General features: G+C 37.9%; 1 protein-coding gene across 1 annotated transcript in view; it reads right to left on the reverse strand.

Annotated features, from left to right (window-relative positions):
* GTF2F2 (general transcription factor IIF subunit 2) overlaps positions 1-19,491 on the reverse strand; it is a 152,262-nt gene that overhangs the window by 108,705 nt on the left and 24,066 nt on the right. Inside the window, exons 3-4 of the mRNA XM_059995476.1 lie at positions 18,327-18,345; positions 16,954-17,098 (exon numbers count right to left, since the gene is read on the reverse strand). Of these exons, the coding sequence (XP_059851459.1) occupies positions 16,954-17,098; positions 18,327-18,345 (164 nt within the window). The remainder of the gene's footprint in view (positions 1-16,953; positions 17,099-18,326; positions 18,346-19,491) is intronic.

Raw genomic sequence — 19,491 nt, forward strand, 5'->3', positions numbered from 1 at the left:
AGTATTTTTCTAAAAATAAATCAATAATTATGTTATATTCTAATACAATATGTCATAATTTACTTCACCAGCTATTTGTTTTTGGACATCAGCTCTGTCCAATTCCATTATTAGTATGAATGCTGGGTAAACAGTCCCCAAATCACTTAATGCAGACTTAGTTGGACCACACACCTTGGGAAAGAAGGGAAGATCAAAGGAAGCAGTAGAGGATACAATTAAGGTGCACATTTTTCGCTTTTGCCCCACCCTCTACCTGGTACTGACAGATATCCAATTACCCTATGGTTAGCTCTGGAGGTTTTGAGATAGACTCTTATGATGATAATACATTAATCATATCAGAAAAATAAATAAATAAAATTAAAAGTATAACCTTAAGTACCAAACTTCCAAAGAATTATTTAAAATAGTACAGGGACTTCCCTGGTGGCGGAGTGGTTAAGAATCCGCCTGCCAACGCAGGGGACACAGATTCGATCCCTGGTCCAGGAAGATCCCACATGCCACAGAGCAACTAAGCCCGTGTGCCACAAATACTGAGCCCATACATCGCGACTACTGAAGCCTGCGTGCCTAGAGCCCATGCTCTGCAACAAGAGAAGCCACTGCAATGAGAAGCCCGTGCAACACAACGAAGTGTAGCCCCCGCTCACCTCAACTAGAGAAAGCCCGCGCGCAGCAATGAAGACCCAAGGCAGCCAATAAATAAATAAATAATACTATAAAATCAGTTTTACAATGATATCTATGGTTCTGCAGAAATGGTACAAATGGTTTTCAAATAAATCTGATTTCCTAAACAGCTTAGACAGCACTATAGTATCCTCCACAATAAGGCAGAGTGTTTTAAAATGGAAATTCTTACCAACTTATATCAAATATGTATCATCTGATTAGATCTAAAGCAGATTAAATGTGTTTCTTACTATTTATAAAACATCACTATACCCAGCTAACGATTTGCATAGTCAGTTAGACAATATATCAACCAAGACAACTAAAAACTGGCTCCAGGAACTTTCCTGGTGGTCCAGTGGCTAAGACTCCATGCTCCCAACACAGGGGTCCTGGGTTCCATCCCTGGTCAGGGAACTAGATCCCGCATGCCACAACTAAGAGTTCTCATGCCGCAACTAAAAAAGGTCCTGAATGCCACAACTAAAAGATCCCCGCATGTTGTAGCTAAAACCCAGAGCAGCCATAAATAAATATATAAAATTTTTAATAAATAAATAAAAACTGGCTCCAAATAAGGGCTAATGATTAACACAACTGAAAAGGATCTTAAACAGAATTATAAACACTAGCAAAGCTAATTCTTTTCACTGAAGGGTAATGCCATGAAACAAATGATCATAAAATGTGAAACCCTTCACAAAAGTATTCAAAGCAAATTAAATTTTAGAATGACAAATATTCAAGTGCTACAGTATGAGAAGTACTGTGCATTGTCTGAATAAAAGTAATGAGAGATAATACTGAAAAACAGTCACCATTCGTGAAAGAGGCACTTAAAGATAATAGTTGTCTTGTGAAAAATACTGTACCCCCAAATGATCAAAACATTCCTCATTCTTCAGTATGAGCAATAAGAAGATGAAATAGAAATGCATATAAAATATTTATAGCTGCATGACAATTAACTTCAAAATGATACTGAGTCTCTCATGAGCCCCTTTGGAATTACACGTCTGACAAATTCCAGGCATTAAATATCACGTCTCTTTTCCCCTCCTTTCTTCAAACCTTTATTCTAGTAGCACTGCTCAGTCTGAGATGCTCTGCACCACAGCCCCTCCCTACCTCCTGGATATTGAGGATGCTACCAATCTTTAATGCTCCCAAAGCATCTTCACCAAGATGCACACACTTCCAGGAGCTACCATTTCCCTTCAGCAAAGTAGGGGAAAGCACTCATCATCAGAGCTCGACTCACTCTCTATTGTGTATGCACATCTAGTCCCAAGTCTCCTCACTCCGTGCCTCATCCTTTACACTCGCAAAGTTCCAAACCCATCCTGCTCTCGCACCTCTGCACAAGCTGTTTCCGAAGCCCACAGGCATGCTTTGCTTGCTCAAGTAGAACCCCAACTAATACTTCAGGTCTTAACTCCGGCTAGGTTCTCAGCGAAGCTTCTCTCACTCATCCAGGATAATTTGCTGCAGCTTCTCCCTTTTGCTCCCAGTAAACCACCCCCATTTCAGAAGCGAACTCTCTGAGGACAAGAACTGTGTGTCTTGCCAAAACATTTTGTTCTCAGGGCTTGGTATAACGATCTCATAGTAGGTGGTCAAATTATATCTCCTTAACCCACCTTGAGTTATTTATTTTTCCTATCAGAATTCTTGAGGGTCATGTGATAGTACTGCAAAAGTATTTTGTAAAAGCACTGTACAAATGATGGGTTTGTATAGGCTGTACTTATCTTTTAGACAGTGAATCACAGTGCTTTTCATCCTAAATTATAGTTGGGAAATATAGACATCTGTTAGTCTCTACTGTCGAATTTCTTAATTCTCTAACCAAATAAACTAAACGATTCCATCCCTAAGATGAATCTGACAACCTTCAGGAATATTAAGATTCCCACTTCAGGAATTTTTTCTTTTAATTTCCCCTAGGGACTTCTCTGGTGGCGCAGCGGTTAAGATTGCGTGCTCCCAATGCAAGGGGTCTGGGCTCGATCCCTGGTCAGGGAACTAGATCCCACATGCATGCCGCAACTAAGAGTTCACATGCCACAACTAAGACCCAGGGCAACCAAAATAAATAAATTAAATAAATAAATAAAGTTTAATATCCCCTAACCTCAGATATAAAGGAAAATTTATAGTGTTTATTATTTGCCTCAGAGGTGCAAAATGAATAATCAGGCAGGACCCCCCCAAATCACTTAAACCTGTTTCTTTCAAAGTTTTGTCTGGACTCCTAAAGCAAAAACTGCAGAGCACGTTATCATTCTGTCCTGTGTCCAAAGAGATACAACCTGGCTTCTTACTCATCTCTTCACTTCTTTCCTATTCTTTCAATGGCAGGAAGGACATGGATACAGAATAAGAAAACTGGCCTCTAGTTCTATTTCTCAAAGGCATTCAAAACAATTTTGCTACCTCAAAAAAAGAGACTGAAAAAAAAAAAAGAGACACTGGACTAAAATTAGGCAGTCTCAAATTGGGGCAGGTAAAAGAGTTATGTAAAACAACTGAGTAGTTAATAAGGAATAATGGTTACTATCCTGGCCCTCTGGAGAAGAAATGTCCTGCCTAAAAATCTCAATAGTCACTAAAAACAAAACAAAAAGCTAGCCAAATAAAATACACCTGAAGGCTGGACTCAGTTTCTTACACCAACAGTATTTTAGTAGCCATAACACACATAAATTAGTGAGTTATATTTGTGAGTTCCTTGCTGATCCTGATAATCTTTAAGCACTGTCTCTTCTACCTTTGAAATTTAACTCAAAAAAAAAAAAAAAAAAGGAACATGAGAGCCATGTTTTCCAAGTTAAAGATATTATGGCTGGGAGATAGTTTCAACAAGCCAGAGTTTGCTGGTCCCTATTTTACTCTAATAATGAACCAATATCTTTGAATGTCTTGTCCTAAAACATCTTTGGCCTAGTACTAAAACTCTACCTTCAGTCTATGACTTTTTATTCTCCCAATATACTCTTTTTTTAAAAAATCGAATTGTATACTTTATTTATTTTTAATTAATTAATTTTTATTTTTGGCTGTTTTGGGTCTTCGTTGCTGCGCATGGGCTTTCTTTAGCTGCGGCGAGCAGGGGCCACTCTTCATCGCGGTGCGGGGGCCTCTCATTGTGGTTGCTTCTCCTGTTGCAGAGCACGGGCTCTTGGCACATGAGCTTCAGTAGCTGTGGCACATGGACTCAGCAGCTGTGGCACACGGGCTCAGCTGCTCCGCGGCACGTGGGATCTTCCTGGACCAGGGCTCGAACCCGTGCCCCCTGCATTGGCAGGCGGACTCTTAACCACTGTGCCACCAGGAAAGTCCTGTACTCTCCTTTTAACTGTGCAGCAAAGCCACCATCCTTGAATGTCAGAATTACAATACCTTTATTCATAAACGAAGGTCGCTTCCAACCAATATCCCAATACCACCACAACCCCACACACACGCACACACACAACTCCTGTTCAGAAATGGTCTGGTTCATAAGGCGTCTCCCTCTCCACTAATAATGTGAGAAGATTACCATTTAAATAGCACTCCTTCTAATTCTGTAAATTCAGCCAATATGATTCCACTGGTTGAAGTATATACTATTCTCCAACGATGCATAAACTATGGGACAGACATAATCGTGTGCTGCAGAGTCATTCTCAGGTTCCCAATCAAATGTCATAATATCGTAACCCACAGGGTGAGCTTCTGGAGAAATCCAATCAAGACAAAAATAGTAAACTGTAACTCTACAGTTACTGTACTCTGCAGTTAGGGTGGGCCCTAATGCCACACGACTGGTGTCCTTTGGTCATAAAGAGACACACCAGCGGTGCATGTTCACAGAGGGATGACCATGTGAAGAGGCAGCAAGGGGGCACGCCAAGGAGAGAGGCCTCAGAAGAAATCTAACCTGCCAGCACCTTAATCTTGGACTTCTAGCCTCCAGAACTGTGAGAACATAAACTTGTTGTGTAAGCCACGCATTCTGTGATATTTTGTTACAGCAGCCCTAGCAAACTAATACAATGTGATTTAATACCTGCGATTAAAAATTTTTGAACAAACTAAAAGATGTGGTTGGATTTTTAGAAAAATGTGTTTTCTCCTTGTGCTTTGCTTTGTTAATACAATTTGTACTGAAATATAACCTACGTTTAATAAAAGTATACAAATCATAAGTTTCCAGCTTTGATGACTTTTCACAAAGTGAACACATTCATGCAACCACCACTCATATCAAAACAGAAAACACTGGTAGCTGTGCTTTCTGAATTCATGGATTCAAAACTGAATTTTCTATACTAATTGCTTACATATCTTGAGTAACTTTGTTTCCTTCCTAATACAGATTGTTTTTTATCTTTCAAGCATAGGTCTTATTGGACACAACCAGTATTGTTTAGAAATACTGCAATATCAGAAACATTAAACTTCTTAAGGACTAACATGTTAAAAAGAAACCAACCAGAGTCATGGTTCCATCATTTTATCTATCTATCTATCTATCTATTCTTCTTTTTTTAATGGGAAGAGACTGTGGTTATCTTTGTGAGACACACAGTCTGGTAAACTTATCACATAGGCTCCAATTAGTTTTTCTTTCTCCCACTTAATATCTTTTAACATTTTCTTCCAACAAGACTTCAAGCAAGTAAAGACTTTTGTGGAAAGTGAATGTCAGTTGAAGCAGTGATGCAGTTAATTTATTTGAATTACTTTTCATGAATTTTATAGTCTTGAAATGAAATTGTTTCCAACAAGTGATAGTTTTTTCAGCTAATGAGGAGCCGTGTATTATTTTCCCCTTGCAACTGTCTTCCTGAGTAAATTATATTCTAATGGAAAAGTTCTACGGTTTTGAAGTAGTTATTTCAAAAAGCTGGAGAATACAGAGAAACTGCATAAATGAAAAACTAGATGCTGAAATCCAAAAAGATCAGAGGCAGTCTCTAAGAGAACTTTATTGGAATCATAACCACAGTTCATGGAGGGATTGGAGAAGTCCAGATGAAGAGAGGGGCAGGGATGAAAAAACACAGGATTACCCTGGGGGACTGAGGGGAGACGGTGGTAAAAGCCCAGTGAAGGCAACAGCAGCGTGATCAGTCATCCTGATCACGGGTGCCAAGGTAATCCCTATAAAGACATCATTTTCACTTTCTGAATAAAGGTAGGGCTATAGTTTACTATCTCTATCTTGGTTTGTATTCCTCCAGAAGCTGACTGAGACAAGGCTTTAAAATTCAGGTAGTTTATTTGTAAGGTGATCCCAGGAAACACTGGAAGAGGAATGGGGAAAAGAGACAGGAAGAAGAAAGAAGTCAATAAAGAGCTGAGTCTAGAAAACGGGTACCAGTTGCATGCCATTGTGGACAACTGCAGAACAACTGCAGTTCTGCTGCAGAACTCTGCAAGACAGTGTAGGACGGGTGCCCCGGGTCACCCCACCTGAGGGTTAAGGGAGCTGGGTATTTACCCACCAACTCCTTTCAGATGTTGGTTGAGGGCCGCTCCCAGAGTGAGGGCTAATACCGTGACATTTCTGACCCGTCCTCCAGGCCAGCAGAGGAGCTGGCAACAGAGAAAGCTCTCAGGCAGAGATACAGATACTGGGATTTAGAAGTTGGCCAGTGTGCACAGAAATGGCAAGGGCTGAGGGACTCTGGGAGGGCACTGAGAGCATCTAGTGCATGTAGGTCACAGTTCCTAAACCAGGGGAATCTGTCCCTAACTTGGAAATGTAAGAAACATCACCCTTCACCTAGAAGATGCAGAAAAAGGACTGAGAACTGCTCTAAATCAATAGACATTTTCCTTTGCTAAACAGTAGAGGTGCTCGTCTCAAGACATTGTTTAGCTATGATACATAACAAGTTACAAAGAAAAAATCTGCCAAATCCTCATAGTTATTAAGTTCTGCATAGTTATATAAAAGAAACCAAAGCTGTAAACGACCCTGGGTGGTGTGCTTTTTTTCTCTATGAGCAGAGAAGGCCACAACTTCCAATCATAAAATATTCTCCAGAAAGGCTCTTTTAAAGAGAAGAGAAAAAAGTGTAAAAATAGTATGTCTGTAGAGTTTTCCCCTTCTTCTTTTGGAACAGCTAATGATACAATATAAGCAAGAAACTGAGGACTGATACACATAAACATGGTTGTTACAATAAACTAAAAAACAGACTTCAGCTGAATTTCTTTTCAAACACAGTCTTTCAGAATACGCTGGCTCTCCATCTATGTTTCTTTCACCTCTGGCCAGGCCACAGCTGTCTATGTCTAACAGCTGGTAAGAACATGTAAGAATAAGGTTTTATTTAAGAACTTAAAAATGTTTATTAAGTCATTTTGCATTAAAGACATATAATTGACCTAACTTTCAAGAGGTTTATTTTAAACTTAAACTCAACTTAGATGAGATCGGTTTCTCTAGTCTTCTTGATCAATTTCTTTAATTTTCCAAACTGATATTCTAAATTGAGGTCTGCACACAAATTGTATATGTCCCTATTGTTTATATTGAGATAAACTAGTACTTCCCTACTCATAGTAACTATATTGAATTAAATAACATTTTTTAGTCCATTCATCATACAAATTCTTACACAGCTTCTATTTTATTGTTAACTTTTATTTTAAAAGCCCTCTACGCCTTTAGAGTTTGGTCATGTTGTGCTGACAACATTTTCTTCTATCTAAATGTATCTATTTGTTAACTTTAACTTTATGCAATCTGAAAATAATCCATGACATTCGGTAAACACAGTTTAAGTATTTCCCTCTCCAACAGTGTTACAAATTTGACATCAGTGCCTTGGTACAGCTCTAAAAATGATTTCCTATTCTGTCACTTCTTTGCCAGCCAAATTCCTGAAACAGTTCTGCAGAAAGACTGCTTCATGCCTTCACAGTAATACAAATGACTTGATGAACTGTATTTTCTCCAGTGGTGCCTTCGTAAGTGGACACTGTAAGCTGTTAAATTGCAAACCACTGTGATTTCAGATAAAGTTGAACCACAAATCAGAAAACAGAACGTAAAGAGGAAAAACAATCAAGAAACGCTGGAGTCTGAGCATTAAATAGTTTCCGCTGACTACATCTATGATGATATTTTGGAATTAATGTTCATTTTCTTAGGTACCATAATGGTACTGTGGTTATGTATTTTTTAAAAAGGAATCCTTATGGAGACATGTACTAAGAATTTAAAGATGGAATGATATGCTGTGTGAGATAAAATAACCTTGTGAGGTACAAAGGGCAGTGGCTGGGCTACAGCTGAAGCAAGACTGACCAAATGTTGATCCTCTGAAGTTGGATGACAGGCACATGGAGTTTCACTATACTATTTCTCTACTTTTGTATACGCTTAAAATTTTTTCCACAATGAAAAGTTAAGCTGCAGGCCAGAAGGGAGTAGCATGATATATTTAAAGTGATGAAAAGGAAAAACCTTTCATCACTTTAATTCTCTACCCAGCAAGGCTCTCATTCAGATTTGACGGAGAAATCAAAAGCTTTACAGACAAGCAAAAGCTAAGACAATTCAGCACCACCAAGCCAGCTTTACAACAAATGCTAAAGGAACTTCTGTAGGTGGGAAACACAGAGGTGAGAACAAGAGTAAGGGAAGAAAAAAGACCTACAAAAACAAACCCAAAACAATTAAGAAAATTGCAATAGGAAAATATATATCGATAATTACCTTAAACGTAAATGGATTAAACGCTCCAACCAAAAGTTAAGCTGTCTCAAGAGCAGTCTCCTAAAAGCACAGAAATTTCTTCTGATACAACGAAAGGAAGAAAAAAGGCAGAAGGAGGACGGGAAGGGGAAGAACAGGAGGAGAAGAACAAAAACCAACTATTGGGGAGGTGAACAGGTTCTGGTCACTCCTGTTGGCTCCGTCAAAAAAAAAAAAAAAAGGCATTTTTATTTTATAACTTTAATCTGATCCGCAGTTATACCAAATAGCTTGTCCACTAAGAATAACAGCTTCTCTTACACTAGACAAGGGTTTCTCATCCTTGGCACTACTGACATTTGGGCTGGGTAATTCTGTGTTGCGAGGGGCTGTCCCTGTGCACAGCAGGATGTTTGGTGGCATCCCCAATCACCAGATGCCAGGAACATGCAGCCAGTGTGACAGTCAAAAACGTCTCTGGATGCTGCCAAAGCAGCCCCCAGGTGGAAACCACTGCACTAGATAATACATAAACACAAATACCCATCTGGAAAGAGGCAGGTTAAAAACATATTGATAATCTGCAGACAGACAATGATCAGACAGATTACTTTTGTTTCTGCAGGGCAAACCCAATAGGGAATTTACGAAGGAATTGAGGTTTAGAATAAGTGAAGCTATATATCATTTTGATAAAATCACAGTGATAGGCCTTACAGAGGCTTAGGAGACATAACGCAGCAGGGCAATGAGGGGTGCAAATATATATGAAAAAAGCAAAATACCTTTTTATAAAAGTAATTTGTTCTTTATCACTGACAGCACGTTAAAAAAGCTGGGTGGGGACAGTACACAGGGTTTATTGTAATATTCTACTTCAGTGTATGTTTGAAATGTTCCAAAATAAAAAGTTAATTTTTTTCCATTCTATTTCTCGCTTTCTTTTTTTTAATGGTGCCAATTACTCACAAAATTGATTTTGCACCTACACTCTGAAAACCACTAGAATGATGATTAAGGGCACAGGTCTACAAGCTGTATGTTGGTCAAATTATATCCTATGTAAACTCCATTTCTCTCATCAATAAAATAACAATAGTGCCTACCTCATAGGCTTGTTGTGTGAAATAAATAATTCCTGTAAATTGCTTAACATAGTGAAAAAATAAGTGCTCAACAGGTTACCTACTTCTGTTTAGCTATCACTGCTTAATGACAAGAAAGACATAAACCTTAGTAAAAAGTTCCTTCAATTTTTCTAAACCAAATAGTTATGAGAATATAAAACGAGACACTATGTGTCACAGCAAATGTAACCAAGAATATAGTCCAACTATAATTCAAAGATACATGCACCCCTATGTTCACAAAAGCAGTATTCACAATAGCTAAGACATGGAGACAACCTAAATGTGCATCAACAGATGAATGGATAAAGATGATGTGGTACATATATACAATGGAATACTACTACCCACCATAAAAAAGAATGAAATAATGCCATTTGCAGCCACATGGATGGACTTAGAGATTATCACAGTCAGTGAAGTAGGTGAGACAGAGAAAGACAGATATCATATGATATCACTTATATGTGGAATCTAAAAATATAATACAAATGAACTTATTTACAAAACAGAAAGAGACTCAGAGACATAGAAAACAAATTTATGATTACCAAAAGGGAAAGGGGGTGAGGGAAAGACGGATTGGGAGTTTGGGGTTAGCAGATGCAAATCATTACATATAGAACTGATAAGCAACAAGGTCCTACTGTATAGCACAGGGATATTCAATATCCCTGTGATAAACCTTAATGGAAAAGAATTTTAAAAGGAATATATATATATATATATGTATAACTGAATCACTTTGCTGTACAGCAGAAATTAATGCAACATTATAAATCAACTATACTTTGGTTAAAAAAAAATCTCAGAGTCCCACTGCAATGGCAATTAGTAATATACAGATGGTGATAATTTATGCAACAGTATAATTCATGTAAAAGCAGTGATAAGAAAAAACTTCAAAAAAGAAAACAGCTGTAGTTTGAAAGCTATAAAGCACACACAGATACACATAAAGCTTAATTCAAACCAACTGACTCTCAACAAACAGGGGAAATGCACCAAGCATTATTATAATGTGTCCAGTGGCTAACCAAGTGTCACATCACACAGCACTGAACTAATCTGATTAGCAAAGAGAAAGTAGAAGAATCATCTGTGCCAAAATAAAAATATAATGAGCAAGAAATAAAGTAGGGAACAAAGGAATTTAATATTCAATTTTGAACCTCAAGTGTCCTAAGAAAAAGACTTAACTTTGAAGGAAGAAAATCTACCCTTTTGTCACTAACAAGCCATCTCACTTAAAAACATGCTAAAGAGTACCTTTAGAGTATTAGTAATTCTTAGGAGAAAATAAAGGAAAACAAACTATTTCAACACATATTTGCTTTAACAAGCCCATGTGCTATGTGCTCAGTCCTACAATAGACACTCTGGAGACAAGCATGAGCCACAGTCCCCTGCCCATAAGGTGTAATTCCGGGACAAAATGAGTAATACAAACGTTACTGCCACACAAGTCCAGATGAAGGAAGAATCAATCAAATCAAAAGGCTACAGCCATAAAGGGCAGAATGGTTATGACTGTAAAAGGCAAACAAATTCCTGCAGAGGAAAACAAGGGGAAAAGGAGAGGCAGCAGTGCCAGGAAGCTACTATGAGAGAGAAGGGATTCCAACAGATTGGACTAGAAGAGGGTAGAGAGGATGGGTGAAGTGTTCAGAGGATTTTGGATTAAGTGGTATCGAGAAATGTATATGTGTGATGTCTACTATGGGAATGACCAAGTGGGTAACTGACTGAATGTGAGAGTTAGAGGAGGCCAAGAACTATCATGGCCAAGAGAACAGAAGAATGATGTTATCACTGACAGAAATATGGATACATAGAGAATAAAGGAATGTAGAAGTCAATTTGATTTCATAACTTCCGAGTTTCAGGTGATAAGAAATCCAAGTGGATTGTCTGTTAAGACAACTAAAGATGGGATGAACATCAGATGAGAAAATAGACCTTTGTCACTGCTGCCACACTGGTCCAAGTCTCTGTCATCTCTCCCTGGATTACTGCAATAGCCTCTAGCTGCTACCCTTGTCCTCATGGTCTCTTCTCAACTGGCCAGAGAGGGCCTTCAAAATGTAAGTCAGAGTATATCACTACACTGCTCAAAACCCCCCAGTGGCTCCCCATTTCACTCAGTAAAATCCAAAACCCTTATAATGGTTCACAAATCCCTTCATGATCTGCCACCGCCAACCCCCTTCCTCTCCAGCCTAATGGCCTCTTCCCTCTGCCCATCGATTCTGCCCACACTGACTTCCTTGCTTCTCCTAGAACATTCCAGGCTTGCTCCCACCTTAGGGCAAATGTGTTCCCTCTGCCTTGAAGGCTCCTAGCTGGATAACTAACTCCACAAGGCTACCCTTTGCCTCTTTCAAGACTTAGTTCAAATCCCACCTTCTCAACGAGCCCACATCTGACCACACTATTTAAAATTTCAAGCCCCACCCTCAACCTAGTACTCCTGATCCCACTTCCTGCTTTTTTCCCAGAGAACTTACCACCTTCTAGGCTGCAATGCAATTTATTTATTATGTTTACTATTTGTTACTGTCTCCTCTTACTAAAATGTAAGCACTATGAAAGCTGAGATTTTGCTCACTGAAGTATCGCAGGCCTAAGTAAAAGAGGGCTTGCAAAAACTAGGTACAAATACCAATTTTTTAAATTAACAACAAGCTGCTAAAAAGGGGTCAAAGATAATGAATACTGGGGCTTCTCTGGTGGCGCAGTGGTTAAGAATCCGCCTGCTAATGCAGGGGACACGGGTTTGAGCCCTGGTCCGGGAAGATCCCACATGCCGTGGAGCAACGAAGCCCGTGTGCCACAACTACTGAGCCTGCGCTCTAGAACCCATGAGCCACAACTACTGAGCCTGCAAGCCACAACTACTGAAGCCCATGCGCCTAGAGCCCGTGCTCCACAACAAGAGGAGCCACCGCAAGAAAAAGCCCATGCACCGCAATGAAGAGTATCCCCTGCTCACCGCAACTAGAGAAAGCCCGCATGCAGCAACGAAGACCCAACGCAGCCAAAAATAAATAACTAAAATAAATAGATTTAAAAAAAAAAGATAATGAAAACTTGAGCAAAAAAGTCACCTTGTCTCTATCAGCTCCAAGCCTGCCCATTTCTTCCAATACTTTCTAACTCAGTAATGGTCTCACCATTCAACCAGATTCTCAAGTCAAAGAAGCTTGGAAACCATTCTAGACCTCTCACTCTTCCAGTCCCTGCCCAGTCAATTCATCACCAAAAGCTGTCAAATTTCCTCTAATATCTCTAGAACAGGAGCCCTCTTTTCCACTGCCACTGTACCAGTACAAAGATTTTCATCTCTAAACTAGACTATGAAATCCACAACTGAGCTTTTTTGCTTTGATCTAACCAGGACCATTGAACGGATTTTAGATGATGACAGAGTATGACAGGTAGCAGAAAGCTAAGTGAAGAATAGGATACTTGAAGGTGAGAGAAATAAATTTTATCTTCACTTTCTTCCCTCCTATTGATGTGCACTTATTCATATATTTGAGGTCCAGTTCAAATATTTTCTCCACTTTTGAAGCCTCTCCCATTTCCTTCAGGCAAAGTACATACTCTTTTTTGTACATAACTCTAACAGAGCACTTTCTGTAGCAATTATTTTTTCACATATCAGTTGCCCAACTGGACAGGCGTCGAGTCTTATTCTAGCGTAGAGCCTAGCATCAAAAATATCTGTTGAACAACTTTTAGTCTAGAATTGGCAATTGTAAAATGAAAACATAAGTTTGAGCAAAGGTAGTCGTACAAAGGACAAAAGAAACAGAAGTTATCTGGTTACCAGAAAATAGTAGATAAAAATACTAAACTGAAGACCCAAGGAAAACAAAAAAAAAAGGCCAAACACATGAGGCTTTTCCATGTAGATGAGGGTAGAGAGATAAGTTAATAGAGATCCCCATGGAAATATTTAATAGAGAAAATAGATTATCTGGAATTTCACGGAGAAATCTGGAGGTGGAAGAAGGGCTAATCTAAATGGCCCTTAAAAATGAAACCCCCCCCAAAAAAAAAAAAAAGAAACCCATTCTCTGAGATACGAATGCTCAACTAGAAACAAATGAATTGTGTTCATCAAATGCTCATAAAATGCAGATTGTTTTAATTAAGGAGAAAGCATTGTAAAACATATCATCAGGCCCCTCTAACCCCATCACCCCAAAGACACTCAAATATTTAGAATTCAACCATTAGAAAAACTGGCTCAAAAGAGGTCTCTCAAAAACCGACAAAAGTATGTTAACTGAGAAAATAAAGCTATTAAAATTAAACTCAACACACTGAACTTAAGTGAAGGTCTAATCTTTTCTCATAAAATTCTGTTTTATAGACCTGGGCACTAGTAAAAAGAAATAAAGAGCCCAGAAAAGCAATTTTTTTTAATAAGAAGGTACAGTTCTATGCTTGAGAGAAAAATGGAAAAATATTCAGGATAATGTCCGCCTCCATGTATATTTCAATGTAAAATAAATGGCTTGCTCATTGTAAGATGACTCAGTCACTTACACTTTGGCAGGTTCATGACAAACCAAGCTAATACTAGAGTGGTGGCTCTTCAGCTTTTTTGGGTCCCAGATCCCTCTGAGACCCCAATGAAAGCTAGGGTCCTGTCCTGCAGAAAAACATGCAGATATACACTTAGCTAGCATTTTAAACATGTCACAGCAGTCACAGAGTCCCTGTTGTCTATTTATGACTTCCTAGAGAGCCAAGGAACCCAGCTGTACAACTGATACCTTAATGAGTAGAAATAGCAAATGACGCAAGGCTCAGAAAAGGAAATGAACCGTTAACAATTCTAGAGCATTTTTCCTGGTCCTCCAGACAATTAAAAACACTGAACATAAAAATCTCTTCTGGTTGAATTTTATCAAGTGATATACACCCAGATATAGGTAAAATGCATGCACACACCTTAAAATACATTTGAAACCTAAAGTGTTTAAAGGTAAAATCTAATATTAATAATAGTAATAACAGCTAATAGTTACTGAGCATGTACTATATACCAAGTATTCAAAGTGTTTTAAATATATTCATATTTATGCACTAATGTAAATAACTATTATCTGTATTTCATAAATAAGGAAATTAAGGCCTAAAAAGGTGCAAAGAGAGTTAAGGAACAATGACATGAAACAGAAGTGACTGAGATTAGGCAGCAAAGACCTCCCTTATAGTGCACCATCTAATAGCAACTTAGAGCTGCACTTGTATTGTCACAGTTCTACAAAGCAAGAACATATTGTACAAACTCCAGAAGAAGGATGACAATCTTGATCTTTTTCCATATTCCTGGCAAGATAATCCTTATAATATCATGTTCACTTTGGAGTACACGGTAACCAGAAATGTGAATACAAAATGTTCAAAAAGATCACAATGCTAACTAAAGGATTTATGAGATTAGAAATGAAAGATTAATTTTGAGGGTAACAAACCTTAGCTTTCTAAACCACTGTCCTCTGTATACGTACCAGCAATGAATCATGCTTTGGAAAAATGAGCAACTTGATAAGAGGTAAAAAATCTGAAATAGGGCACCTTTTTCTACCAAGGAAGCTCAAGTTTCCCTACCTCAAGCTTTTTTCCAGACTGCTTCCTTTTTATCATATTGGTGCCAACACCTCTTCTACTCCAGGGACACACACAAAAGTAGAGAAAACCTCACAGGTTCAATAGGTCTTATTAAATCCCATCAGTTGCAAGACTAATTCAGATTCCTTGGATGTGTCTATGCTATGCCCTGCACAACGTAGCATACAATAAATATTTGTTGAATGGCTGAATCTTCTCCAGGAGAAAATGCATACGTTTAACGTTTTCTACTTCCCATAATATTACACTACAAATTATTATGGTAACAGAATAATGTAATAATACAAATCTTTTACCTTACCATTTTTTAAATTCTACGTCCCAGGGGGAAAAACAAGACTAATTTTTTTGACATCAATTTATGCAGTTATTGGCAATCCAAGACACCACAAAAAATTTATCTGAGTACAGGTGACGCCTGAACAACATGGGTCTGAACTGCACAGGTCTACTTATATGTGGATTTTTCTCAATGGTAAATACTACAGTACTACACAATCTACAGTTGTTACGTTTGAGCACACAGAACCACAGATATGGAGGAAGCTTGGCTACAGAGAGCCCCCTGTAAATTACATGCGCATTTTCAACTCTGTGAGGGCTGCTGCCCTTAACCTTCCCATTTTTCAAGGATCAACTGTATACTCTATTTAAACAATAATGTTCTTAACATATTATCATTTCTTACAGCTATTTTTTTTCTAACATCTTATCGGAGTATAATTGCCTTACAATGGTGTGTTAGTTTCTGCTGTATAATAAAGTGAATCAGCTATACATAAACATACATCCTCATATGTCCTCTGTCTTGCGTCTCCCTCCCACCCCCCCCATCCCACCCCTCTAGGTGGTCACAAAGCACCGAGCTGATCTCCCTGTGCTATGCGGCTGCTTCCCACTAGCTATCTGTTTTACATTTGGTAGTATATATAAGTCCATGCCACTCTCTCACTTCGTCCCAGTTTACCCTTCCCCCTCCCCGTGTCCTCAATCTTACAGCTTTCTTTGTAATGTTTAATGAAAATACAACAAAACCATGGATGTTTTTCTTTTAAACAACCAATAAACTTTCTGAATCAGGTAAGAGAAATTAGTTCTGTTAAAGTGAGGTGGCCTGCTGCTTTACTACTAATATGCTAAATTCAGTGAAGCTTAAAACCAAGAAACAATGAAAATAAACATATACTCTTACATATGCCACAAAAAAAGTTCCCTTTATATTTAATTCACAAACTGAAACACCTGCTCTGATTTACTGAACTGTTAAAACATCTGAGAGCAAACACACAAAAGTAAAAACTATACACAGTTTTCTTAGAAGTTGATACCAATGAAAAGAAATTAATTCCTATGCATTAAAAAGTATAGAAAGCATGCAAGAGCCAAAATATTCCCTCTAGTTTGACTAAATATTCCCTAATATTCAGCAGTACTTTTTAAAACACAACTTATAGTTACTGAATATTAATTTACCAAAACAGGCAAGGATGACCTTATCTTGGCAAAACTCATAATACTGTTTCCTCAACATCCTAGAAGACAGCTTGATGCACCACACTCTTCCATCTGCTTTGTTCTATTTCTTCATGCCCCAAATGGAAATTAAACCCTTCCAGTAACAGCCAAAATTTCATCAGTCACAGGAAAGTACTTAGCGCAGAGAAGTAGTATGATATGAATAAGAGGTAGAAAGAACAACAGGTGGAACAGCCCTGGTAATGACCTTAGAGTATGCGCTGAGAGAGAAAATCTACACAACATGTACAGGAATTGCATTTAAATAATTCTCTTCCCACTTACCTGATGAGCTCTCAGTAAACACCGTTAATGTCTGTCCTCCAACACTTTGCAAGACAAATGGATGTTCTCTAGGAGCACTGACTGAAGCTGGTTTCCCGCCAATATCATGAATGTTTGCAAGATCCTCATTCAAAGTAAATGACACCTAGGAGACACATTAACCAGAGCTTATTACAATAGATTTCTATATTCAAAGTATCTGTACAGAAATTCTAACTATAAATCAAATACTTTTTTAATGTGAATCTTTTCCAGTCATTTTATTAAGCATTTTTTAAAAACTTTATCAAAAAATTTTTAATAATTAGTCCTAATAGGAGAATCTATCCCCTTTTCTCAGAATAATGGGGCTAATCTACCATTATATAGACAGCTTTCAAATGTTTTCTCTGGTCTATGGCTGGAAAAACTTCTATTTACAAAATAGAAATAAATTTTTTTCCTAAGGTGTCTGAGGTCAAGGAAGAAACCATGTCTTGTTATATTTATACCCCTAAATAAATTAGATAAGTATTAGGTGGATGGATGGATGGATAGACTGACAGATAGATAGACAGACAGACAGACAGATCTATCCATCCATTCATCCATTCATCCATCCATCTCCTAGCAAAATGCCTGGCACACAGAAGGAAAACACTGTTCGCTGAATGACCGAACATTTTAAAAGTATTAAGAAAGCGACTGTACTTGAAGCAGGGGGAAGTGAGCTATTTACTCAGGAAGCTTAAACACTCCCATAAGCAGAGGATGTCTTTCTTTTTAGATCCAGTAACTGTATGAGTACACGGTGCTGTTTTACTTTTGAATATTTCAACAAATACAACTAAATATTCGTAAGGATAACTCAATATTGAGGTTTAGAATAAAAAGACACAGTAGGTGTTCTTTCAAAATGATTTTTACCATATCTCCCCGAATTTTACATCAAAGGGATTTATAAACTTAACACACTGATCTCTTAACCACGTAGAAAGATTATGAAGTATTATTAAATGTCTCTCTACTATGCGAAAGGTACTGCAAATTATGTCCTGGACTTAATGGGTCAAAATCTAAAGGCTTCAAAAATCCAAATCAAATGCATTTGCCAACCTGAAATAATGTTTAAAGTATTACTGAAACAATACTAACTTTCATAGTACCAGAGAGGGGATATTTAGGTCAAAGGAGAAAAATGCTAAGCATGAACAACTAGAAAGGAGCCTATTCATTCACACAAGAGAGGCATTTATACTAGTATGTGTTCCTGACCAGCCACCAGCTTGATGTGGAGTTCTCCAGAATGCAAACACTACCCTCTCTTTACTATTACTAATGCATAGTAAAATAATCTAATGTTTTAAATAAAATTTCCATAGAAATAATCTTACCTCGGTCCTTCCTTGATTTCTGAAAGAGAGGAAAGAAAAAATTTTCACTTATTTAATTTCATATTTTTTTCAAATGTAAGCTAAGAACTAAAAGAAATAATGCTACTTCATATTTACATAAAAATATTACATTTACAGAGATTAACTAATATTTATCCTTGGCTCTCCTAAACTATTCTATTTGTAATCCTATAGGAAAAACAAATACACATTAATCCCACATGAGTATTTTAGATATTATGAGTTTGTGTTTCTTAACACTATTACAACCTGACCTAATAATATTTTATCCAAATAATGATCTTATTACAATTCTTATTTTAATTTCTGAGTATTTTAATTTATTATTTATTTATTATTTTTGGCTGCGTTGGGTCTTCGTTGCTGCATGCGGGCTTTCTCTAGTTGCGGCGAGCGGGGGCTACTCTTCGTTGCGGTGTGTGGGCTTCTCATTGCGGTGGCTTCTCTTGCTGTGGAGCACGGCTCTAGGCATGCTGGCTTCAGTAGTTGTGGCACACGAGCTTAGTAGTTGTGGCTTGTGGGCTCTAGAGCACAGGCTCAGGAGTTGTGGCGCACGGGCTTAGCTGCTCCACGGCATGTGGGATCTTCCTGGACCAGGGCTCGAACCCGTGTCCCCTGCATTCACAGGTGGATTCTTAACCACTGCGCCACCAGAGTAGCCCTCTGAGTATTTTTAGCATTCAGCAGCATGTGAATGGCATATTTAATACCAGATATATAGAACTTCAACAAATTTTACTATTTATTTTGTCTAGCTGAAGAAGTTTCACTTACCTAACAAAATCTTAAAGATCAAAAATTATTTTTAAATTATAAGCAATTTTCTCTGCTATAAAAATAATATATGCCCATGTAGAAATAATTTTATTACAGACAAGCCAAAAGTTTTAAATTAGCCAAGATTCTACTGTTAACATCTACTGCTATCCCCAGTAAATATCCTTCCATACGATTTTTATTTGAATTACATTTTTTAATTTTTCTTTTTCTTTTTTTTAATAAATATGGGATCAATGTACACCCTAATAATAGCCTAATTAAAAAAAATCATGTATTAAATACCTGCAAAGTACTGAGTGGAAGGCCCCTATCCCCAGCCAGCAGAAGATATAAAAGCTAAATCCAGGGGCTTCCCTGGTGGCGC

This window comes from Delphinus delphis, chromosome 18 (genome assembly GCF_949987515.2).
Source record: "Delphinus delphis chromosome 18, mDelDel1.2, whole genome shotgun sequence".
Lineage (NCBI taxonomy): Eukaryota > Metazoa > Chordata > Mammalia > Artiodactyla > Delphinidae > Delphinus > Delphinus delphis.